The sequence below is a fragment of the Enoplosus armatus genome, chromosome 19 (assembly GCF_043641665.1).
Source record: "Enoplosus armatus isolate fEnoArm2 chromosome 19, fEnoArm2.hap1, whole genome shotgun sequence".
NCBI classification, from domain to species: domain Eukaryota; kingdom Metazoa; phylum Chordata; class Actinopteri; order Centrarchiformes; family Enoplosidae; genus Enoplosus; species Enoplosus armatus.
In genome coordinates, this window is record NC_092198.1 from 13,572,205 (window position 1) to 13,589,602 (window position 17,398).

General features: G+C 41.8%; 1 protein-coding gene across 1 annotated transcript; it reads left to right on the top strand.

The window, feature by feature from the left end:
- Nucleotides 1-1,241: 1,241 nt before the first annotated feature.
- Nucleotides 1,242-17,051, top strand: LOC139302038 (protein EFR3 homolog B). The gene is made up of 22 exons (XM_070925591.1): nucleotides 1,242-1,318; nucleotides 3,837-3,964; nucleotides 4,748-4,898; nucleotides 7,259-7,380; nucleotides 7,709-7,858; nucleotides 10,268-10,402; nucleotides 11,751-11,829; nucleotides 12,287-12,422; nucleotides 12,554-12,715; nucleotides 12,894-13,005; nucleotides 13,211-13,262; nucleotides 13,937-14,109; nucleotides 14,229-14,304; nucleotides 14,401-14,562; nucleotides 14,873-15,004; nucleotides 15,135-15,202; nucleotides 15,310-15,437; nucleotides 15,859-15,950; nucleotides 16,121-16,169; nucleotides 16,538-16,644; nucleotides 16,746-16,795; nucleotides 16,920-17,051. Exons 2-22 carry the CDS (start codon nucleotides 3,858-3,860, stop codon nucleotides 17,023-17,025), a joined length of 2,349 nt encoding a protein of 782 aa, XP_070781692.1. The 5' UTR covers nucleotides 1,242-1,318; nucleotides 3,837-3,857; the 3' UTR covers nucleotides 17,026-17,051.
- The last annotated feature ends 347 nt before the right edge of the window (nucleotides 17,052-17,398 follow it).

The following is a 17,398-nucleotide window of genomic DNA, read 5'->3' on the forward strand; positions in this document are numbered from 1 at the left end:
TCGCTGGCTGTGTTGGTGGGTTAAAGAGTTCTTATACATTTATGGTCATGAGTCAAGGGAGAATCTACTGGATGGTGGATACAGTACACTGTGAGGTGTCAATTGGGCAGCTAGTAATCTTGTTAATGTCTGGTCAGTGTGCACTCAGAATGGGGTTTAGTTCCCATGAGCAGAAAGCAAACAAAAATAATGAATAATGAAACATTTTCCTTTGTGAGAATAGAAGGAAGGGAAATGACATTAGGAGGGAGGAAGGAAAGCTGTTTCTTTGCAGATTGTTTTGCTTTTATCTAACATGTGATGAAGTGTCAGGCTATCAAATCCTTCATTAAACTGGACTGCATTGCCGACAGCATAGTGACCTACTTTTTTTCATTAGCTTTTGTGACTCCTATACTCATATATCCTTGTTTGATGTAAGCAGGAAGATAACAATTGTTATGCAGTGCTGTATGAAGGGTTAAATGTTATTTTGGAGGTTATCCCTTTTTTTGTTTGTTTCTTCGTTCTCTCAGGGTCTCCTTATGACTCACCACTGCTGAATTCCCTCAACCAATGAGAATCCAGCTCTCTCTTTGCTGCCTTGCTTGCTTTCTCCTCAATGCAAAGTCAGAAAAATCACTGTTCACTGTGTTGCAGCTTTCTCTTCAAGGCTGTGACACACACACGGGAAGAGAGACCGTGTGTGTGTGTGTGTGTGTGTGTGTGTGTGTTGTCATCTGAGCAGCATTGTTGTGACTGTTATTGTCTTGTGACCACATTCTTTCCATATCTGGCTTTCCTCAAATGTCTTTTGCACAGAATTACCTTCACTTAGCCAAGCTTCTGTTTACCAGAAGCTTCATAAAAATGAACACATCTTCATGTTTTTAATCTTGGACTCTGTTTGAACGATGGCATAACGCCAGCGCTGACATTGGTGATTTTAATTCAACATTTGGCAACTTTGCTATTCTTGTAGGGTGTTTGACTGTGCAGTTTTGTGGATGCTTGCTATGTTTTTTTTTTGCCCTGATCACAATGAAAGCTACTGATGGGGCACCACCAGTCTGTCTTGTCTTTCCATATTCAGCAGCTCCCTATGAAATTCCCTGCTTCTCTACACATCAGCCGATCGTTTTAACCTGTAACCTGTTTTTACTGCCTTTCTGTCAGTCATACTGCACAAGTTTAATTGGCCATCTCTCTCTATCTCTTTCTTTTTTTCTCCCTCCTCCTTCCCCATCTCTTGTCTTCCTCAGGGGTTTGTGGTTGTTGCGGGGCTCTCAGGCCCCGGTACAAGAGACTGGTAGACAACATCTTCCCAGAAGACCCAGAGGTGAGAAGCCCAAGTGACATTTTGTTTCTTTAGTAATGCATTTCCTAACCCACACAGCTATGCTTGTCTGAACTATTCCCCTGTCTTCTGTATGATTCTGTATAGAAATTGTGTATCCTTCTAATTTCATTTGTTCAATTATTGGTAAGGAAATTGTTATCTAAAGAAGCTCCACTGTCTTTGTAAAGATTAGCTTAGCTTTCTATGTTACTAAGTTTAATTTAGACAAGAACAGGGCACAACAGAACACATATATCAAAAATGTGAGAAGAAATTGGCAGAAATAATGAGCTGTACCAGATTTAGCTGGAAGCTTTCCATTGATTCCCTTGGCAGGTAAATACAAACACAGTGTTATAATGTCTTATGATTAAGGAAGAGTGAGGTAGAGGTGATAAGAAAACTTTGCACCGCCTCCATACCTAACTATCTTCTTCAAAGCTGTTGGTGTCAAACCACAGACGACCTCATGTTTGCTCCCGTTTTCTCTTATTAAGTGAGATCTGATACAGATGAGTCATAAAGAGAATTTATTTGGGTGGAGAAGCAGTAGCTGATTTGTTGCAGGGCAAACTTTTCATAAGTGCCTCTGTGCTACTGCAGTAACCTACTTTACCTTACCTTTACAGATCTGCAGCCAAAAACTGCAGGACACGGGACATACTAGCACACACAGACCTAATTTCCCTGTCGTGTGTGTGCGTGCATGTGCACCTGCTCATTGTGCTCCCAAAAATGGCTTCTAAGTTAGGCTTAGACTGTAACTAACGGCATCCCAGCAGCTTGGGAATAATGAAGCCTTCTGATAACATTTACTCAAAATTGTGTAACACTGTGTGAGCATGTGGGTATGTGTGTACACATTTACTGTATTTCAGTGTTTCTCCCAGATAATTGGGGCTAAAATATAGGTTGTATTCTCTGTGTGTGTCTCCTGCACACACAAAATGTCCCCACAGTAGTGTACATTACTAGTTTAAATCGGATAGGGTATTATTGGAGTTTACCAGCGAGGAAGAGACTACAAAGAGTCTCTTAGACGTTCCTTGATTTACTCTATTAACTGTCTACAGAAGCCTGCACTGTGAGTCCAACTAGAAAATGATTGACTCTAAAACAAGACAAAAACAAAAATTCAGCTTTTCAATTAGAGGGTGTGGTTTTATAGCGAACTGCAATATTCTGGCTGTGTGATTGCTAATGGATTCCAGCCACAGGATGTTTTAGAGAAGCAGACAGAAGCAGAGCTGTCGCCTTGTGCTGACCTCTAGAATAAGCCTCTGATGACAGGAAGAGGCCCCCTTTTCACTGCAGACATTTTGACTTGTCCTTGCAGGAAAAGCACAGGTGCAACTAATAACATTAATGAGGCCCCCATTTCATGTAGGTGTGGCAGGAAGCCATGCTAATGAGTGGGCATGCATAATAGCAAGGCTGCGGAACTGGAAAATCTTAAATTGAATAAGGCAGCCATCGTTAATTACACCTGTGTGTAACAGAAAGCCTCTTATCCTGTTAGAGCCAATCTTGATTTAATAAAATATTATCAATACCCAGTCTCCAATAATTGATGTTTTAATATATGTTCTTCTTTATTGTTTACATTTTGTATTACCTTGTCATTTGCAAGTGCCTTTGTCATTTAAAGTGTTAATTGTAAAGAAAAATGCTATAAAGTACAATCTGTGATGAAGAAGTGTGACGTTACTTTAGGGTGTCATGTTGTTGACCCAACATCTAAATCAGCTCGTAGATCAGGGAAGAGTCAGTAAGGTCTGATTGAGCTGTTTGTCTCCAACATTTAGTTGGATTTTCCTGCAGGGTTTCTTTGTAAATGATGAATGATATTCTGCCCCTGTATCACAGTTAGTATTTTTAGAGTCACTTTGCCTTGCGTAACTATGTACAGGCAACTTGGAGTGTATAACTCAACACATTCTACCAGTCCCCACGTCTCCTTCACATTGTAGTCTTATCTTATCAAACCATCAATTTTGCAGAAAGAAAACGGTGTTTACCCTACTTTCTGTTTTTTTGGGAGTGCTACTTCATCTACTGCATGTTCTTGGCTCTTGTCAGAATGTAAATGGTATCTCGGTGGACCACAGATGCTTTTAGCTCTCTCCTCTGAAGCATGTACTTCTCCTCTAAACCCAAATTGTATGAGTATAACTAGATCACTAAGTTTCACCTCCTACTTTCCCCCTTGACCTACTTCACTGCTCTTCTGTCTGGTCAAGGGGGAAAGTAGGAGGTGAAACTTAGTGATCTAGTTATACTCTTACAATTTGGGTTTAGAGGAGAAGTACACGCTTCAGTACACACACTATTGCATTAGCCCAGAAATGTTTATGGCCTAGTTGTGGACACACCAGCCTCATGTACATCTCCTCTGACATTATGGATGAACTACTCCTTTAGTATTCTAAACCATGTTAATGAGAAAACTAAAACTTGATTGTTTTCTCTATCATGTTCACCCTCCCCCTCTTTTTATCTCCCCCTGTCACCGTCCTAGGATGGGCTGGTGAAGGCCAACATGGAGAAGCTGACATTCTACGCCCTGTCAGCTCCGGAGAAGCTCGACCGTATCGGAGCCTACCTGTCTGAGAGATTGTCAAGGGATGTGGCCCGACACAGATACGGGTGAGCATCACCACTCAGTCTCCATTCAAAATAGTCACTTAAGCTGTCTCTGCCCTGACAAACTATTTGCACACAGTGTATTATTTATTCTCTGCCACACATGAACTGATTTTAAATTCAGCACAATTAAAGCTAATACATTAAAAGAATTTGATGTTGTTTTGCTATGAAGTAATAGGAAAAGTGGTGCATGGAATAGCCTTTCATCATAGAGGCAGTCCATCAAAGAGCTTAAGATTGTGCTTTAAAGACCCCCTTTATAGGTCAATTTAAAAGGATACATATCACATGTATCCCACATGCAGACAGGATAAGGAATTGTAAAATTATGCCATTGCATTCACACCAAGTATGTATGCGTTCTTGACACTTTTCCTTCTGTATAATCAAAAATGGAGGCAGGTTGGCCTATTTTTTAACAAAAACAACATGGCTGGATTACGGTCATCGACGGTGATGTTTCTGCACACTCTGTACTTACTTTATATGCCACAGAAGTTGTTGTTTTTTGTTTATGACTCATGACTAGGACGCACTGCGATGATTCTCGCCAATGCAAACAGCCTGTGCAGATTACATTTACACTTGGCAGAGTCCGGCTGAAATCTGTTCAATGTGCGTGTCTCCAGAGTTTGTCTGGCAGAGCATATCACATTTTGATTTCTGCTGCTGTGTGCAGTTAGACATTTTAGTTTTATTATTATCCATATGTGAAATCCAGATGCAGATTATATGTTCCTCCAGGGTTAATGGTGTCATCCAGATGTTTCTTTGTCTCTTCAGGTATGTGTGCATAGCCATGGAAGCTCTGGACCAGCTGCTGATGGCCTGCCACTGTCAGAGCATCAACCTGTTTGTGGAGAGTTTCCTCAAGATGGTGCGCAAGCTGCTAGAGTCGGACAAACCCAACCTGCAGATCCTAGGAACCAACTCTGTGAGTTTCTGGAATTATATTACTAGTTACTAGAGTCTGTCAGATGTTTTATAGTTGTGTAGCTATAAAACAATTAAACAAAGAAAACCCTGCACATTATAAAACTGATGGCTTTGTTCCTTGTTTTATGTTAAGCATTTAGCATTTTCTTTAGCTAGAACTATATTGCTTTGTGAAAGAAATACAGTATGAAAAGTATCTTCAACAAACTGACATCACTGTGATAACTGACAGTAAATTTGTTGTCAAATCAAGTGATGTTGTATTGAACTTTCTTTCTAAGTCTTGAAACTTAGTTGTTGCATTTAGGGAGAGAGTAAAAGCACTATCCAAATTTGTTTAACGTGAAGTCTGCATGATTTCATTTAAGGTCGTTTTTCAAAGGATGTACAGTTTCAATATGCTGTAGAAGCCAAATACAGACAATGTGTGGCTATGCCTAGCCATACATGTTTGGTCACAAGAAACTAACACAGCTTGTTTTACTGATATGAATTTAGATAAATTCCCACATCCTCAAACTGTTAGTCACTAATGTGGTTCTAATGTGCCTTAGTTTCTAAGCTTTTCTGTCGCATCAAATTCTGCCCATTTCAGTGGATTTAGGGGCATTATCCAATCAGAAGTTGACAGAGTGCATTTACTTTCCTTAAGTGATGGCACAAAGTAAAAGATGTTAACCTTGAGAGAAATACTGCATTAGTATTTGAGGAAGATCAGAGCTCAGCAAGAGAGAGAGAGTGATGGGCAGAGGGAGTGGGTGTGATGAGTGTCCTGTGATGTGGGAAGCCGGGTCAGTGGAGGACATATAAAGGAAATCAGATTAGCTGCAGACCACACGGGCAAAGCTCTGCAGTCATCTACACAGATTGACGAGACACGCCAGCCTCAAGCTCATAATCTTCATGCTATCAATCTCCCTTGCACACACTCATGGGTGTGTATTTAGGACAAATGCAAGGCCATGCGCTGACCCACTCATGTATACAGACACACACACATCAGTGCTGCATAATTAATTGTGCATCACAGTGCTATTTACTACAATAGTTGAGGAATTTTGCCGTATGTGCTCATTTAAAGCTTTGCATTTGGATTGCCTGTTGTTGAACATGAAGATATTGATTGGGATTTGTTTCACTCTAATTGTTCAGCCCATTCACTCAGGGCCGACAAAACCCTGAGCTTCCTCACACATAGAACTATTAATACACTGTATTTTTCAGTGCAAACAGCTACCACATAGCATTTTCCCTCTTAGTGTGCGCTGTATGGCTCATCTTAAGCAGAACAGAGTCTGGGAGAGGTGAAGGGAGCGGATTAGAGAGTTTATCACCACAGGACTCAAGCATGGCCAGGTTTTCTTGCACGTTTCACTGACCTAAAACCTTGCACTGCAGAGCCCTTTCTAACACAAGCCAGCTCTTCAACACATCAGTACCTGAGTTGGTGTTCCTGTCGCCTTGCTGTTACTATTGTGGATGGCTCTGTGATAGAAAAGGTTTCTCCTGGTGTAGCCTTTGGCTGCAACAAAAATGTTCATAATCTCAGCTCTCCATCGCCTATAGTTTTAGAGGCTATTCTTAAAGCTTTCAATCAGATAAAGAGTTCGTTTCAGCAGACACAGAGTTGATGCATTGATACCTTGAAGCTGACAGTAATACTGGGCAGTTTTTGGGTATCAACTGCTGCAGCAATTTAGTACAGCAGCTGAGCAGCTTCACAAGAGCAGTTATGGGTTCACTTCATTTAATTTGCTCAAGGGTACTTCATTTAATTTCGAAACCACTCCAAACACTCATTTTGTACACAGGAAATAGATTCACAAAGGGCTTCTTTAGATGTTCATTTTCTACATGAACTCTTCTCTTTTTATTCTTGCATTACTGCACTAATCCAGCCTGTATTTTTGAATGGGGGATTTTTGTACTTTAATTACCATCTGCTTTGCTGAATATTCATTATAAAATTTTTGCTTCAGGTAGTTTCCTTTCTTTCTCGATTGTAAAAAACAATAATTCATAGTTCATAATTTATTAACTGGAGAATGTTGTGAAGTTAAATGTCAGTGTGTTTAAATGGTGACATTTTCTGGCCCAGTGGGAGAGCCCCCCTCTGCCCTGTGCTTTTCACTCCTAATGAGATGTTATGGCGCTGTGGTTTGACTTTGATTTAGGAGATATTCACCATGGGGATTTAGGGTTATTTCATTAAACAATGTTTAATCAAATTGAAATAAACTCTTAATAAAATCAGGCTTTTGAGGAGCGGACTTATTACTGTAAATCTCTTGAGTTGTAGACTTTCAGTTTGACATGAAAATGTATTTAATTCCCCCCCGTCTCTTCTTCCCTTCCCAGTTTGTGAAGTTTGCCAACATAGAAGAGGATACACCATCGTACCACCGCAGTTATGACTTCTTTGTGTCGCGCTTCAGTGAGATGTGCCACTCTAGCTTCGAGGACCCTGACATCCGCACCAAGTGAGTGGACAGATGCTTGATTGCACTAGAGGAAGAATTATTGTTGTTTTTAGACGACTTCAGGAAGTCTTTTTTTAGACTACTGCTGCCCCTGGACTTTTTTGTTTCTCCTTAAACAAAATTAAATCCTTTTTAAAGTGATCGTGTTGTCATCTGCTGAAAATAGACAAAGTGACATCTTTGAACAGCTAAATATAGCTTTGCAGAATTAAAGGGTAACAGCCAAACACTGACAGATACAGACAAAAAAACTGTGATTTCCTAAATATAATCATCCATTTATAGATTCAGTTACCAGTCAAATGATGTCTGCGTCTGTCACCTCCAGGATCCGCATGGCAGGTATCAAGGGCCTGCAAGGTGTGGTGAGGAAGACTGTGAATGATGAACTGCAGGCCAACATCTGGGACCCTCAGCACATGGACAAGATTGTCCCCTCTCTGCTTTTCAACCTGCAGAGTGGAGAGCGCACAGAGAGGTGAGTGTTCAGAAGGAAAATGTCAACTGATTGTGTTTTGTATGTTGCTGTTCATCAGACCTGTCACAAATATTTAATGGAAATGTCCTAGTGTTCTTTTTTTAAAATCTACTGTATGCAAGTAGATTCATCTACTTGCCATATCCCGGTGGTTTTTCAGATCACTTCATTCCCTTCATATGGCTTATATGACCATATTTAATGAGATAATGTGGATTATGTAGAAAATGGATGGAAGATATTACCTACTAAAAGGCTCAAACACACTGCAAGTCCTTCCATTAAGTTTAACAGCCTGTTATAAATATTAGCTACTGTTACATATTTTGCACTTTTATTGAAGTTACAAAAAATCCTTTCTGCAGTTTAAGGCTGGTAAATATGGCCCCTGATGTTACCGTGTCATCCTCACACAACAGGCCAGCCTGTGCCAACGTGTGGTGAGAAAGGTGATGACCCAAAACGGGTCCGCGTTGACCCGCGTTGACCCGCCTTGCCCTGGTCACACAGTCCAGAGCCCTTGTGTTGTAGCCGATTGGTGCTTGTTTGTCTTATGTTAGACCATATTTGTCTGGTCAGCCATCACCCACATCATTCATCATTATTGTCATCACTGAATGAACCCACTGACAGCTCTGCGCCCCACCTGCAGCATCCAAGGACAAAGAGACCAGGGGATTGGAGGAAAAAGGGGGAGAGCATGAACAGAAATAGTGCAATGGATGGAGAAAAAAAAAAGCCTCACAAGCATTGAGAGCTGGAGTTTGCCAGAGAGAGAGAGAGTGAGAGTGAGTGAGTGAGTGAGTGAGTGAGTGAGTGTTTGGAGCCTCCCTCCTCCCTCGCTTGGCAGCCTTCCACATACTGAAATTCGCTTTGACGTCAATGCTGAGATGTGAAGGTTAGGGGAGCAAAGGGGGAGGGCATCAAGAAGAACATTGGAAGATTGGGTATACGGTAGATAATAGAAAGTAGAGTGATGGAAATGGAGAGGTTATTGAAAGAGAGAGACAGATGGACAGTAAGGGACAGAGACAGACTGACACATTTCCCTCTCAGCTTCCCTTCGCTCTGTGTGTGTTATGAGGTCTGCGCCTGCTGTGCATCCTCCATTCCTCCCCACTTTGAGTTCAGCCACAGCAGTCAGTACAGAGTCTAATTAAACTCACAGATGGTGCATTTTTCTCTACATTAATCCCCATGCACATGTCCAAGTTCATTTAAAGATCAACTTCAGGCACAGCAAAGCCTCCTGACAGTTGAGACTAATTTCTGTGGGAAGTTTATTTCTGGAGATACTAAAATCTGTTATGTGTGTTATACCTCAAGAACAAATGCCAACATGATTGATTGGTTTTAATGTGTTGTGTGAAGGTGCCTGAAGTCTTTATGTTCCCCAAGCAATTTTATTATTGCCTCAGCAGAAAACGATCCTCACCTTAAACACGCCTTGTACACACTCCAGACTGAAAAACAGCCTCTGTGAATTGTTTGATAAAAGCAGATGTGAGATCAGATTGTAGTAGCCATATAAGCTTTGAGATGACGCTGATGCAGATTTTTTTTCTAATGCCAATTATTTCCAAATCATTAGACAAAACTGTGCAGTGAGAGGCTATTAGGGTGACCTCAGAATGAAGTCTCCTGTGGGTGTTTTAAGATGCACTTTTCAATTGGACAGGGGCCAATGAGAGTGGCTGCACAAATGATAAACCTTTCAACAACATTTCCACATTTGCAGCGCTAAAAGAAAATGGCTTAATTGAAGTTATTATTAATCCTGTATTTCTTTCTTGGTCTTCTTTTATTGGATTTGAGTGAAGTTTGAGGAGCCACTGAGAGACAGGAAGTCACATTTCCTCCACAGCAGCAGCAGCAGGAGAGATGAAAGAGTTAGGCTGTTAATAAATAATGTCATCATTGCTGGACCACCCGAGGCTAGTCATGACCAAGATAGAGTTATTATGGTGGAGGTTTTAACTATGCATGAGGATAAAGAAAGGCTGGACACAGTGTGAGTGCCCACACACATGTATACAAACTTAGACACAGACATGTCCCCCATGGTGATAACCGATGTGCAACACAAATGTCTACACACACGACGGTCACTTCATTTTCACTGCAGACAAAACTGCAGGGGAAAAAAGTCCGGAGGAAGGCTGCAGCGACACAGCAGTCTAGAGAGCATTCGGTGTAAAATTGAGCCTTTGTGGAAATGTTAGTGTTATTGAATCAAACTGATTTCAAACTCTTGCCTCTTCTCTCCCTTCTCTCTCTCTCTCTCTCTCTCTCTCTGTACCTCTCTTCCACCTCCCGACTCGCCTTCCCCTCCCTCTCTTCGCCTCCTCCCTGCACTTTCCTCTCCTCTCCTTCTTTTTCTGCTTTCTCACCTGCATCGCTCCCTACCAGCCGCTCCCCCTCTCCGCTGCAGGCATCGGAGAAGGAGAAGGAAAGCCCGGTGGAGCTGACGGAGCGCTGCTTCAGGGAGCTCCTGGGACGAGCCGCCTATGGCAACATCAAGAATGCAGTCACACCCGTGCTGATGTGAGGCAGCCCCTAAAAACTCTGCTATGCACGAGAGCTATCCTCTTTTTGTTATACGTTCTTGACGTATTGACTAAACCTGAAGGAAGGATGCATCTTAGTGCTACGTTGCAGCATTTTTATCTGTGCACTGATTGGCCAAGGGGGCGCGACAAGGTCAATGCAAGGTTACATAGTTGTTTCTGACTAGACGTGAGTGCATAGTTTGCAGATGGGATGTTTAACTTGTATAATACTGCATTTAGGTTAAGGTCTGCTTTGCAAAGTTGTAATTTTATTACAGTTATAGTTGTTTTCTGACAGGTTCCCTGCTTTTTCGTAGCTTTATCGTGCTTCTAAGGTCATCTTTTGTGATGTTTTCATTTAACTGTGGATGTCTCTGAGCCTGGTCCTCTGTAATTAGTGTATTCTTTACAGTTGTCTGTCTCTCTGTCCATCTCACGCTTCCTCCGTCTCTCACTTATTTGAATCAATTCAGCTCTGCTGTTGTTTTTCTGTCTCAGCCGTTCCCTTTCACTGCATGTGCTTTTGTGCCTGTATCTCTCTGAGCCCTAGACATTAACGCCTATTCCTTTTTATTCCCTGCATCTCAGCTGGTGTTTGTAATCGGTCCTGCTTTATATTTCACTGAAGTTGTTGGTATGGTTTGAGTAGCATGCTGACCATAAGAGTTCAGAGATCTGGATATGGATAACAACATGAAAAGACATCAAAAATACAAAGTAGGATGTTGGGAGTTTCAGGGACTTTATTAAGGCCTTTATTGATATTTTTTTGTACTCCAGAATCCATCTGAGCACAAGTCTAGTTACCATTTTCTTGTGCAGTTATATATTAAATGTATATTCCTTTTGAACACTCTTAATCTATCCATTTTAAGTTTCCTCTCAATTTTCCCTTCAATTCATCTCACTTGCCATGTGCCGTGTGAGACCAGCTCTTGTCCATTCATCACTGTCTCTGTCCGTTTCATACAGATTTATATCACTCTATCCCTGCCTCTGTCTCTATGTACATAAAGATCCTGCGGTAATGACCTTGATCGTGTTTGATGGATATTGTAATCTTGATCCTGATTATTTAGTTATTGATTGTGGACTGTAAACGTTGCAGTACATCGTCGTCCATGTTTGGTTGTGCATTTTTATCAAATAAGTAACTCTCCCGTCCTGCTCCATTTTTCTGTTGTGTACATCATTTTTAAATGTAAAGAACACATATGGAGTCTTGATTTTGTTTTGGAGAACTATATATTTACTGTCTATCCCTTGCTGCTCTGCAGCTTGCACTGTATAATTACGTCTTCTGTATCCTCCCCATCTCTCTCCTCCTGTCTGTGTTCCCCCAGGCACTTAGATAACCACTCTCTATGGGAGGGAAAGACCTTTGCGGTGCGTTGCTTCAAAATCATCATGTACTCCATCCAGGTGAGTGATGCAGTGCCTACATATCCACAATGACCTCTTCCTCACCCCTTTTTTTCTCTCTTTCACACCGTTGACCTCAAATCCAGGTCCAAATGGACTGTGATTTACACAGTACCATGTTTTTTATCTTTTTAAGTGATTATCACATGTTGTAGGCGTGGAAAGTAGAAACATGCTCCAGTATTCATGGAGTTGTCACTGATTTACAGCCTACTTAATAAATGTTTGAAGATTCCTTTTGGGCATTAACCCTTCTCCTCATAGCTGTGATTCATTTTGGATCTGAATGAAAAAAGCAAGTCAGTGACGTGTCTGCTCTCCAAAGCTTTTAGTTTCCTACCTGGTTGAATGACCAGTTTTCTACCACTTCTATTTCTTGCTCTTTCTCCTATGTTTGTCTTGTTATTTTCAATCTGGTTTCATTTATTCATTCATTCCTTCTCTCCTTCTTTCTTAGTCGCAGCACTCTCACTTGGTAATCCAGCAGCTTCTCGGCCACCTGGATGCTAACAGCAAGAATTCAGCCACGGTGCGAGCTGGGATAGTGGAAGTCTTGCTAGAGGCAGCTGCCATCGCAGCCAGCGGCTCTGTCGGTAAGAAGACAGAAGACAGACACACTACACACACACACACACACACACATACACACTAAGGTACCGGCTGGCACGTTGTAAGTGGGATCAGACACATGATGCATCAGATTATTCTCTGTTTGTGTATGCAGGCCCCACAGTGTTGGAAGTGTTTAACACCCTGCTGCGGCAGCTTCGTCTCAGTGTGGACTACGAGTTGACCGGATCCTATGACGGCAGCACCAACATCGGCACCAAGATCATCAAAGCTCATGAGGAAAGGCAGCTGCAGGAGGCTGTCATCAGGACCATCGGTGAGTCTGTGTGTGTGTGTGTGTGTGTGTGTGTTTATGCATGTGCGTACATGTGTGAGTTTTGTTCAGAATTCATTTATTTTTTCTCTCCACACATCTCCCTCTTTTTTTTTTCCTTTGCTGCAAATCCTCTTCTTATCCATCCGACGCTCATCTCTCTGTCCTCTCTCTCTTTCAGGGTCGTTTGCAAACACTCTACCAACATACCAGAGGTCAGAGGTCATGCTCTTCATCATGGGCAAGATCCCTGTCCCTGGTGTCCACCCAGCTCTGCCCTCCACAGGCTCTGGGTAAGTTACTCACAAACACATGTTCCCTTTGTACAACTTTTTCCGAGAGCACACATACATGCACACAAAACTGAATGCTGCATGCGTTTATGTAACTCTCCATCTTACTTCAATCAACAGTACTTTGTAAACAAACCTGTGTAGACCTGAATGCCTGTGAAATTTAAGGGTTTGAATATGCATCTTCATTTGCTTTCATCTCCAGGCCTGAGGGTACCAGGATGATTCAGGTCATGTTACTTAAGTCCTTGGTCCAGGTAAGTTTTCAACCTTATTATTCATTTAGAATATTTCATAAATGTGTTTTTCTTTATAGATTTTTGAAGCAGGAGATGCAAGAACAGTATTTTTAAACAAATGTGAAATAAATAATAATAGAAAATAATATAGAATAAGTGTGTGTCAGAGTTTGACCTTTTGAACTAGTGCATTTTATCATTTTAAGAAAGGAGGTAATTTAATAGTGTTGGTATTTGTGATTCTCACAGTGCTATAACTTTAGACTAGGACTAAATGAAGTCTAGTCAGTCAGGGTGACACTTTATTTCATTAGCTGTAGTCTTATCAAACTTGCATCTCTTGAGAAAATAACTTTCTACTAACCATGTGTGTTTTGGCAGTTCTCTCATGGTCTAAGAATTCTTCCAACATCACTCTTTAATCATTTCATTTCTCTGAACGGCTTCACATCTGTCTTCCCATGATCTAAGGAATGTTTGCGCAATCAAGGCTACTTTTCTGGTGATGTCATTTTTACGAAACCCTAAATATGTGCTCATGAAAGCACCCATCCATCCAGGTTTCCAGTGTAGGACTGACGTGAGGTGAACCCAGTGCTCGCTTCAGTCCAAACCAGAAGAGTATTCCTGAATGCTCTTCATGTTTTGGAACGTTGTAAAACACAAACGTCTTGTGATGATCAATCTCTCAGGTGACGGCAGGTTTCCAGACCACCAACATGCTGACAGCACTGCCCAGCTCGTTCCTGGAGCCACTGCTGTCCTTCTCTCTAACAGAGGATCCAGAGGTTCGGCTGCTGGTGCTCCAAATCCTTCTCAGTCTCATTGACAGGCATGACAACACGCCCAAGTTCTCCAACATAAGGTGTGTGGATGTGTCTGCAGGTTTAGTGTGTATATTGTGGGGCCTAATTTGTAGTGTGCTGGAGCTCGGCTGTTGTCAGTGACAATATGTGTTAACCTTTGTGCCTTCTTTCTGTGCAGCATCATCTCGGACATCTCTGTGCTCAAGCTCAAAGTTGACAAGTGCTCCAGACAGGACAACTTATTCATGAAAAAGGTTCGGTTTCTGAACTTCGAACATAGAAATATTTACACTTGTGATGCAGAACGAATACTTAAACTCGAGTACCCTCTCTGTGCATCCTACCCGCAGCACGGCCAGCAGCTGTACCGACACATCTACCTGGGCTGTAAGGAGCAGAGCAGCGGTCGGCATCACTACGAGAGCCTCTTCGCTCTGTTGGGTCTTCTCAGCGTGGAGCTGGCCAACGAAGAGGTGGTGGTGGACCTCATCCGCCTGGCACTCGCCTTGCAGGTACTCAATCACATATATATGTGTAATATTAACTTGTTGTACTTGTACTGCAGTAACACTACTACAGTGATCAGTGTCATAATATACTTATTCATTGTACTTGTATAGCACTTATCTAAATACAAAGCATTTTATGAGTGCAACAGCGATCACGAAATATCTGAAAAAAATGGTAATACCTCTTTTAAAGATGAGTGGTAAATCTAGCAATAAATAAAACATATAAATATAACAACACAAGATAAGTGGGCACAGTCCAAGATTTATGAAACCAAGTCTAAAGTCTATAGTCTCTTTGTTTCCTGCTCAGGACCTGGCTCTGTCCACCGACGAGGCTCTGCCTGTTTATAACCGCTGTGCTGTTCATGCCCTCGCCGCCGCCTACCTCAACCTTATCTGCCAGCTCACCACCGTCCCAGCCTTCTGCCAGCACATACATGAGGTCTGCACCTGGGCTTCTTTGTGTGTGTGTGTATATATATATATATATATATATATATGTGTGTGTGTGTGTGTGTCTGAATACCAATAACCTCTTTTAATGAACTACCTTTTTTCCCTCTGCCCTTCAGGTAATTGAGGTGAGACAGAAAGAAAGTCCCTACCTTTTGCCTGAGGATGTCTTCATTGATAATCCCAAGTATGTCCCAGCCACATTCAATGCTCCTTTCTCCCAAACCATACCAACATTAAATTTGATATTTAAACATGAAATCAAACAAAATCTCCACCCCTCTTTCTTCCTAGGCTGCCTTCTTCACTGGAGAAGGTAGAAGGGGATGTTTTGTTCCTCCAGTCGAAGATCACAGAGGTCCTTGGAGGCAGCGGTTATAACACAGAGAGACTGGCTACACCTTATGTCCCGCAGTATACTGGTGAGGAGCTCAAGCAATACATCTCTTGTTTATGATGTAAAGTTCAAAAGTCAATCGTGGAAGTGGAAGAATTCTTAAAATGAGTAATGTGCTCCTCTCTCCAAGTAAATAATGATCTTTGTGGACATGGCAGCTTTGTCTGGGTGATTTTTTGTTTCCTGTATGGAAATGCAGAGCTGAACTTCTCCCCTGGAGCTTGTGGGGACTTCATGTTTAGTTGAAGGACACTTCATCAGGGCAGACCCTTTTCCAGCTCTGGGGCTTGAGTCAGGATCATTGAGTTGAAGGACAGTCCTCCTCTAACGTTGGCAACTTTTTGGATGCACTTTTCATTCATTTGTCAGACCATCAAAGCCTCTCTGTTTTTCTATTTGGGTTTTACACATTTAATAAATGCATCAATGCATCACTGTCTTTCCAGATGAGGACCGTCTGTCCAAGAGAAAGAGTATTGGGGAGACCATCTCACTGCAGGTGGAGGTGGAGTCCCGAAACAGTCCAGAGAAAGAGGAGGTAAAGGCAAAAAGCATTAACAACAATTTCATGGTCTATAACCCAAATAATACCTCCTATAAGGACGTTAAGCCCTAGTGAAAAAATGTCAGCATAGAGCTTTTCACCTCTCGAGAGATATTTTACCTTATTACTGCATCGTGCTACCTTTTTCTTGTTCTGTTCTGCAGAGGACACCAGCAGAGGAGATCACATTTGAAACCCTGAAAAATGCCATTGGTATGTCCATTCACTCATCAACTTTTTTAACATTTTAAAGTATCCATGGAATGACGTGTGCTTTTTTTCTTAAAAACTTTGTATTGATGGGGCTCCAGTGTAGTTAAAACCACAGAAAATAAACAAACGTGTTAGTTTAGGTAACTTTTTTTATCATACTCATTAGCTGCAATGAAATTAACAATGGAAATAAGCTGCCAAAGGCTGCAGAAACAAAACAACATTCGGGGGAATCAATTGTTAAGATTTCCTTCACTACTGTAAGAACTGTCACTCAAGTACAGATGCCACATTATTACTTTCAATACACAATATACTACAGCATAATGCATTATTGAAATTTAAACACTGTTTGTGTCTCCCTCTAGTGGACAGTGTGGGTATGGAGGAGCAGGAGAGGGAGCGGAGGAGACAAGTGGTGGAGAAGTTTCAGAAGGCCCCCTTTGAGGAAATAGCTGCCCACTGCGGTGCCAGGGTACATCAAAAACATTGTCCTGTTATGCATGTTGTTTTTCAGACTGTTTTCTTGTATCTGCTTTGTACTGTTTTCTTATGTGATGTCTTTGTCTCTTCCAGGCTACACTACTGCAGAGCAAACTAAATCAGATCTTTGAGATTACAATCAGGTAAGAGACGGTGCTTTGAGATATTCCCCATGAAATAGTATTTGATGAATAATTGTTGAAAGAGCGATAGTGACATTGATGGTAGTGATGAAGATGAAAATGACTGCTTCTTCTTCCCATTCAGACCCCCGCCCAGCCCATCTGGAACCATTTCATCAGGTTATGGCCAAAGCCAGAGTCGGTCTGTACCCATCTACGAGATGAAGTTTCCTGACCTGTGTGTGTACTAGACCAGAAAGTCCACAGCAAAGTTACAGAACTATGTATGGGGGGCGGGGCGGGGCGGGGGGGGGTGCAACCGATCCTCACTGTAAAGGCATCTTGTCATGGAATCAAACAACCACAGTGGATGAGGAGAAAACCACAGTTGTTTGAAGCCAACTAAAGAACAAGCCACTTCTTGATTGACCTAGCTGTCTGAATTCTTTTACCCTGTGATCGCAGCCAAAGCAAGCAAGCCAGCTGGCTCGTGTCAATAAATGCAGCAGTAAAACAAACATTTAATTCCCTCAGTTCTCCTTACATGTCTGTAGAAACTCCACTGGTTGGATTTTCAAATTTAGAAATTGCCAAGAACTGTGAGGACAAATTGAGTGGCTGTAG

Bases quoted from the DNA above. Each gene is read 5' to 3' on its own strand.
- LOC139302038 (XM_070925591.1), top strand. From the start codon at position 3,858: ATGGAGAAGCTGACATTCTACGCCCTGTCAGCTCCGGAGAAGCTCGAC. The intron at 4,899-7,258 runs GTGAGTTTCTGG...TTCCCTTCCCAG, and splicing joins AGATCCTAGGAACCAACTCT to TTTGTGAAGTTTGCCAACAT. The intron at 16,645-16,745 runs GTACATCAAAAA...TGTCTCTTCCAG, and splicing joins CTGCCCACTGCGGTGCCAGG to GCTACACTACTGCAGAGCAA.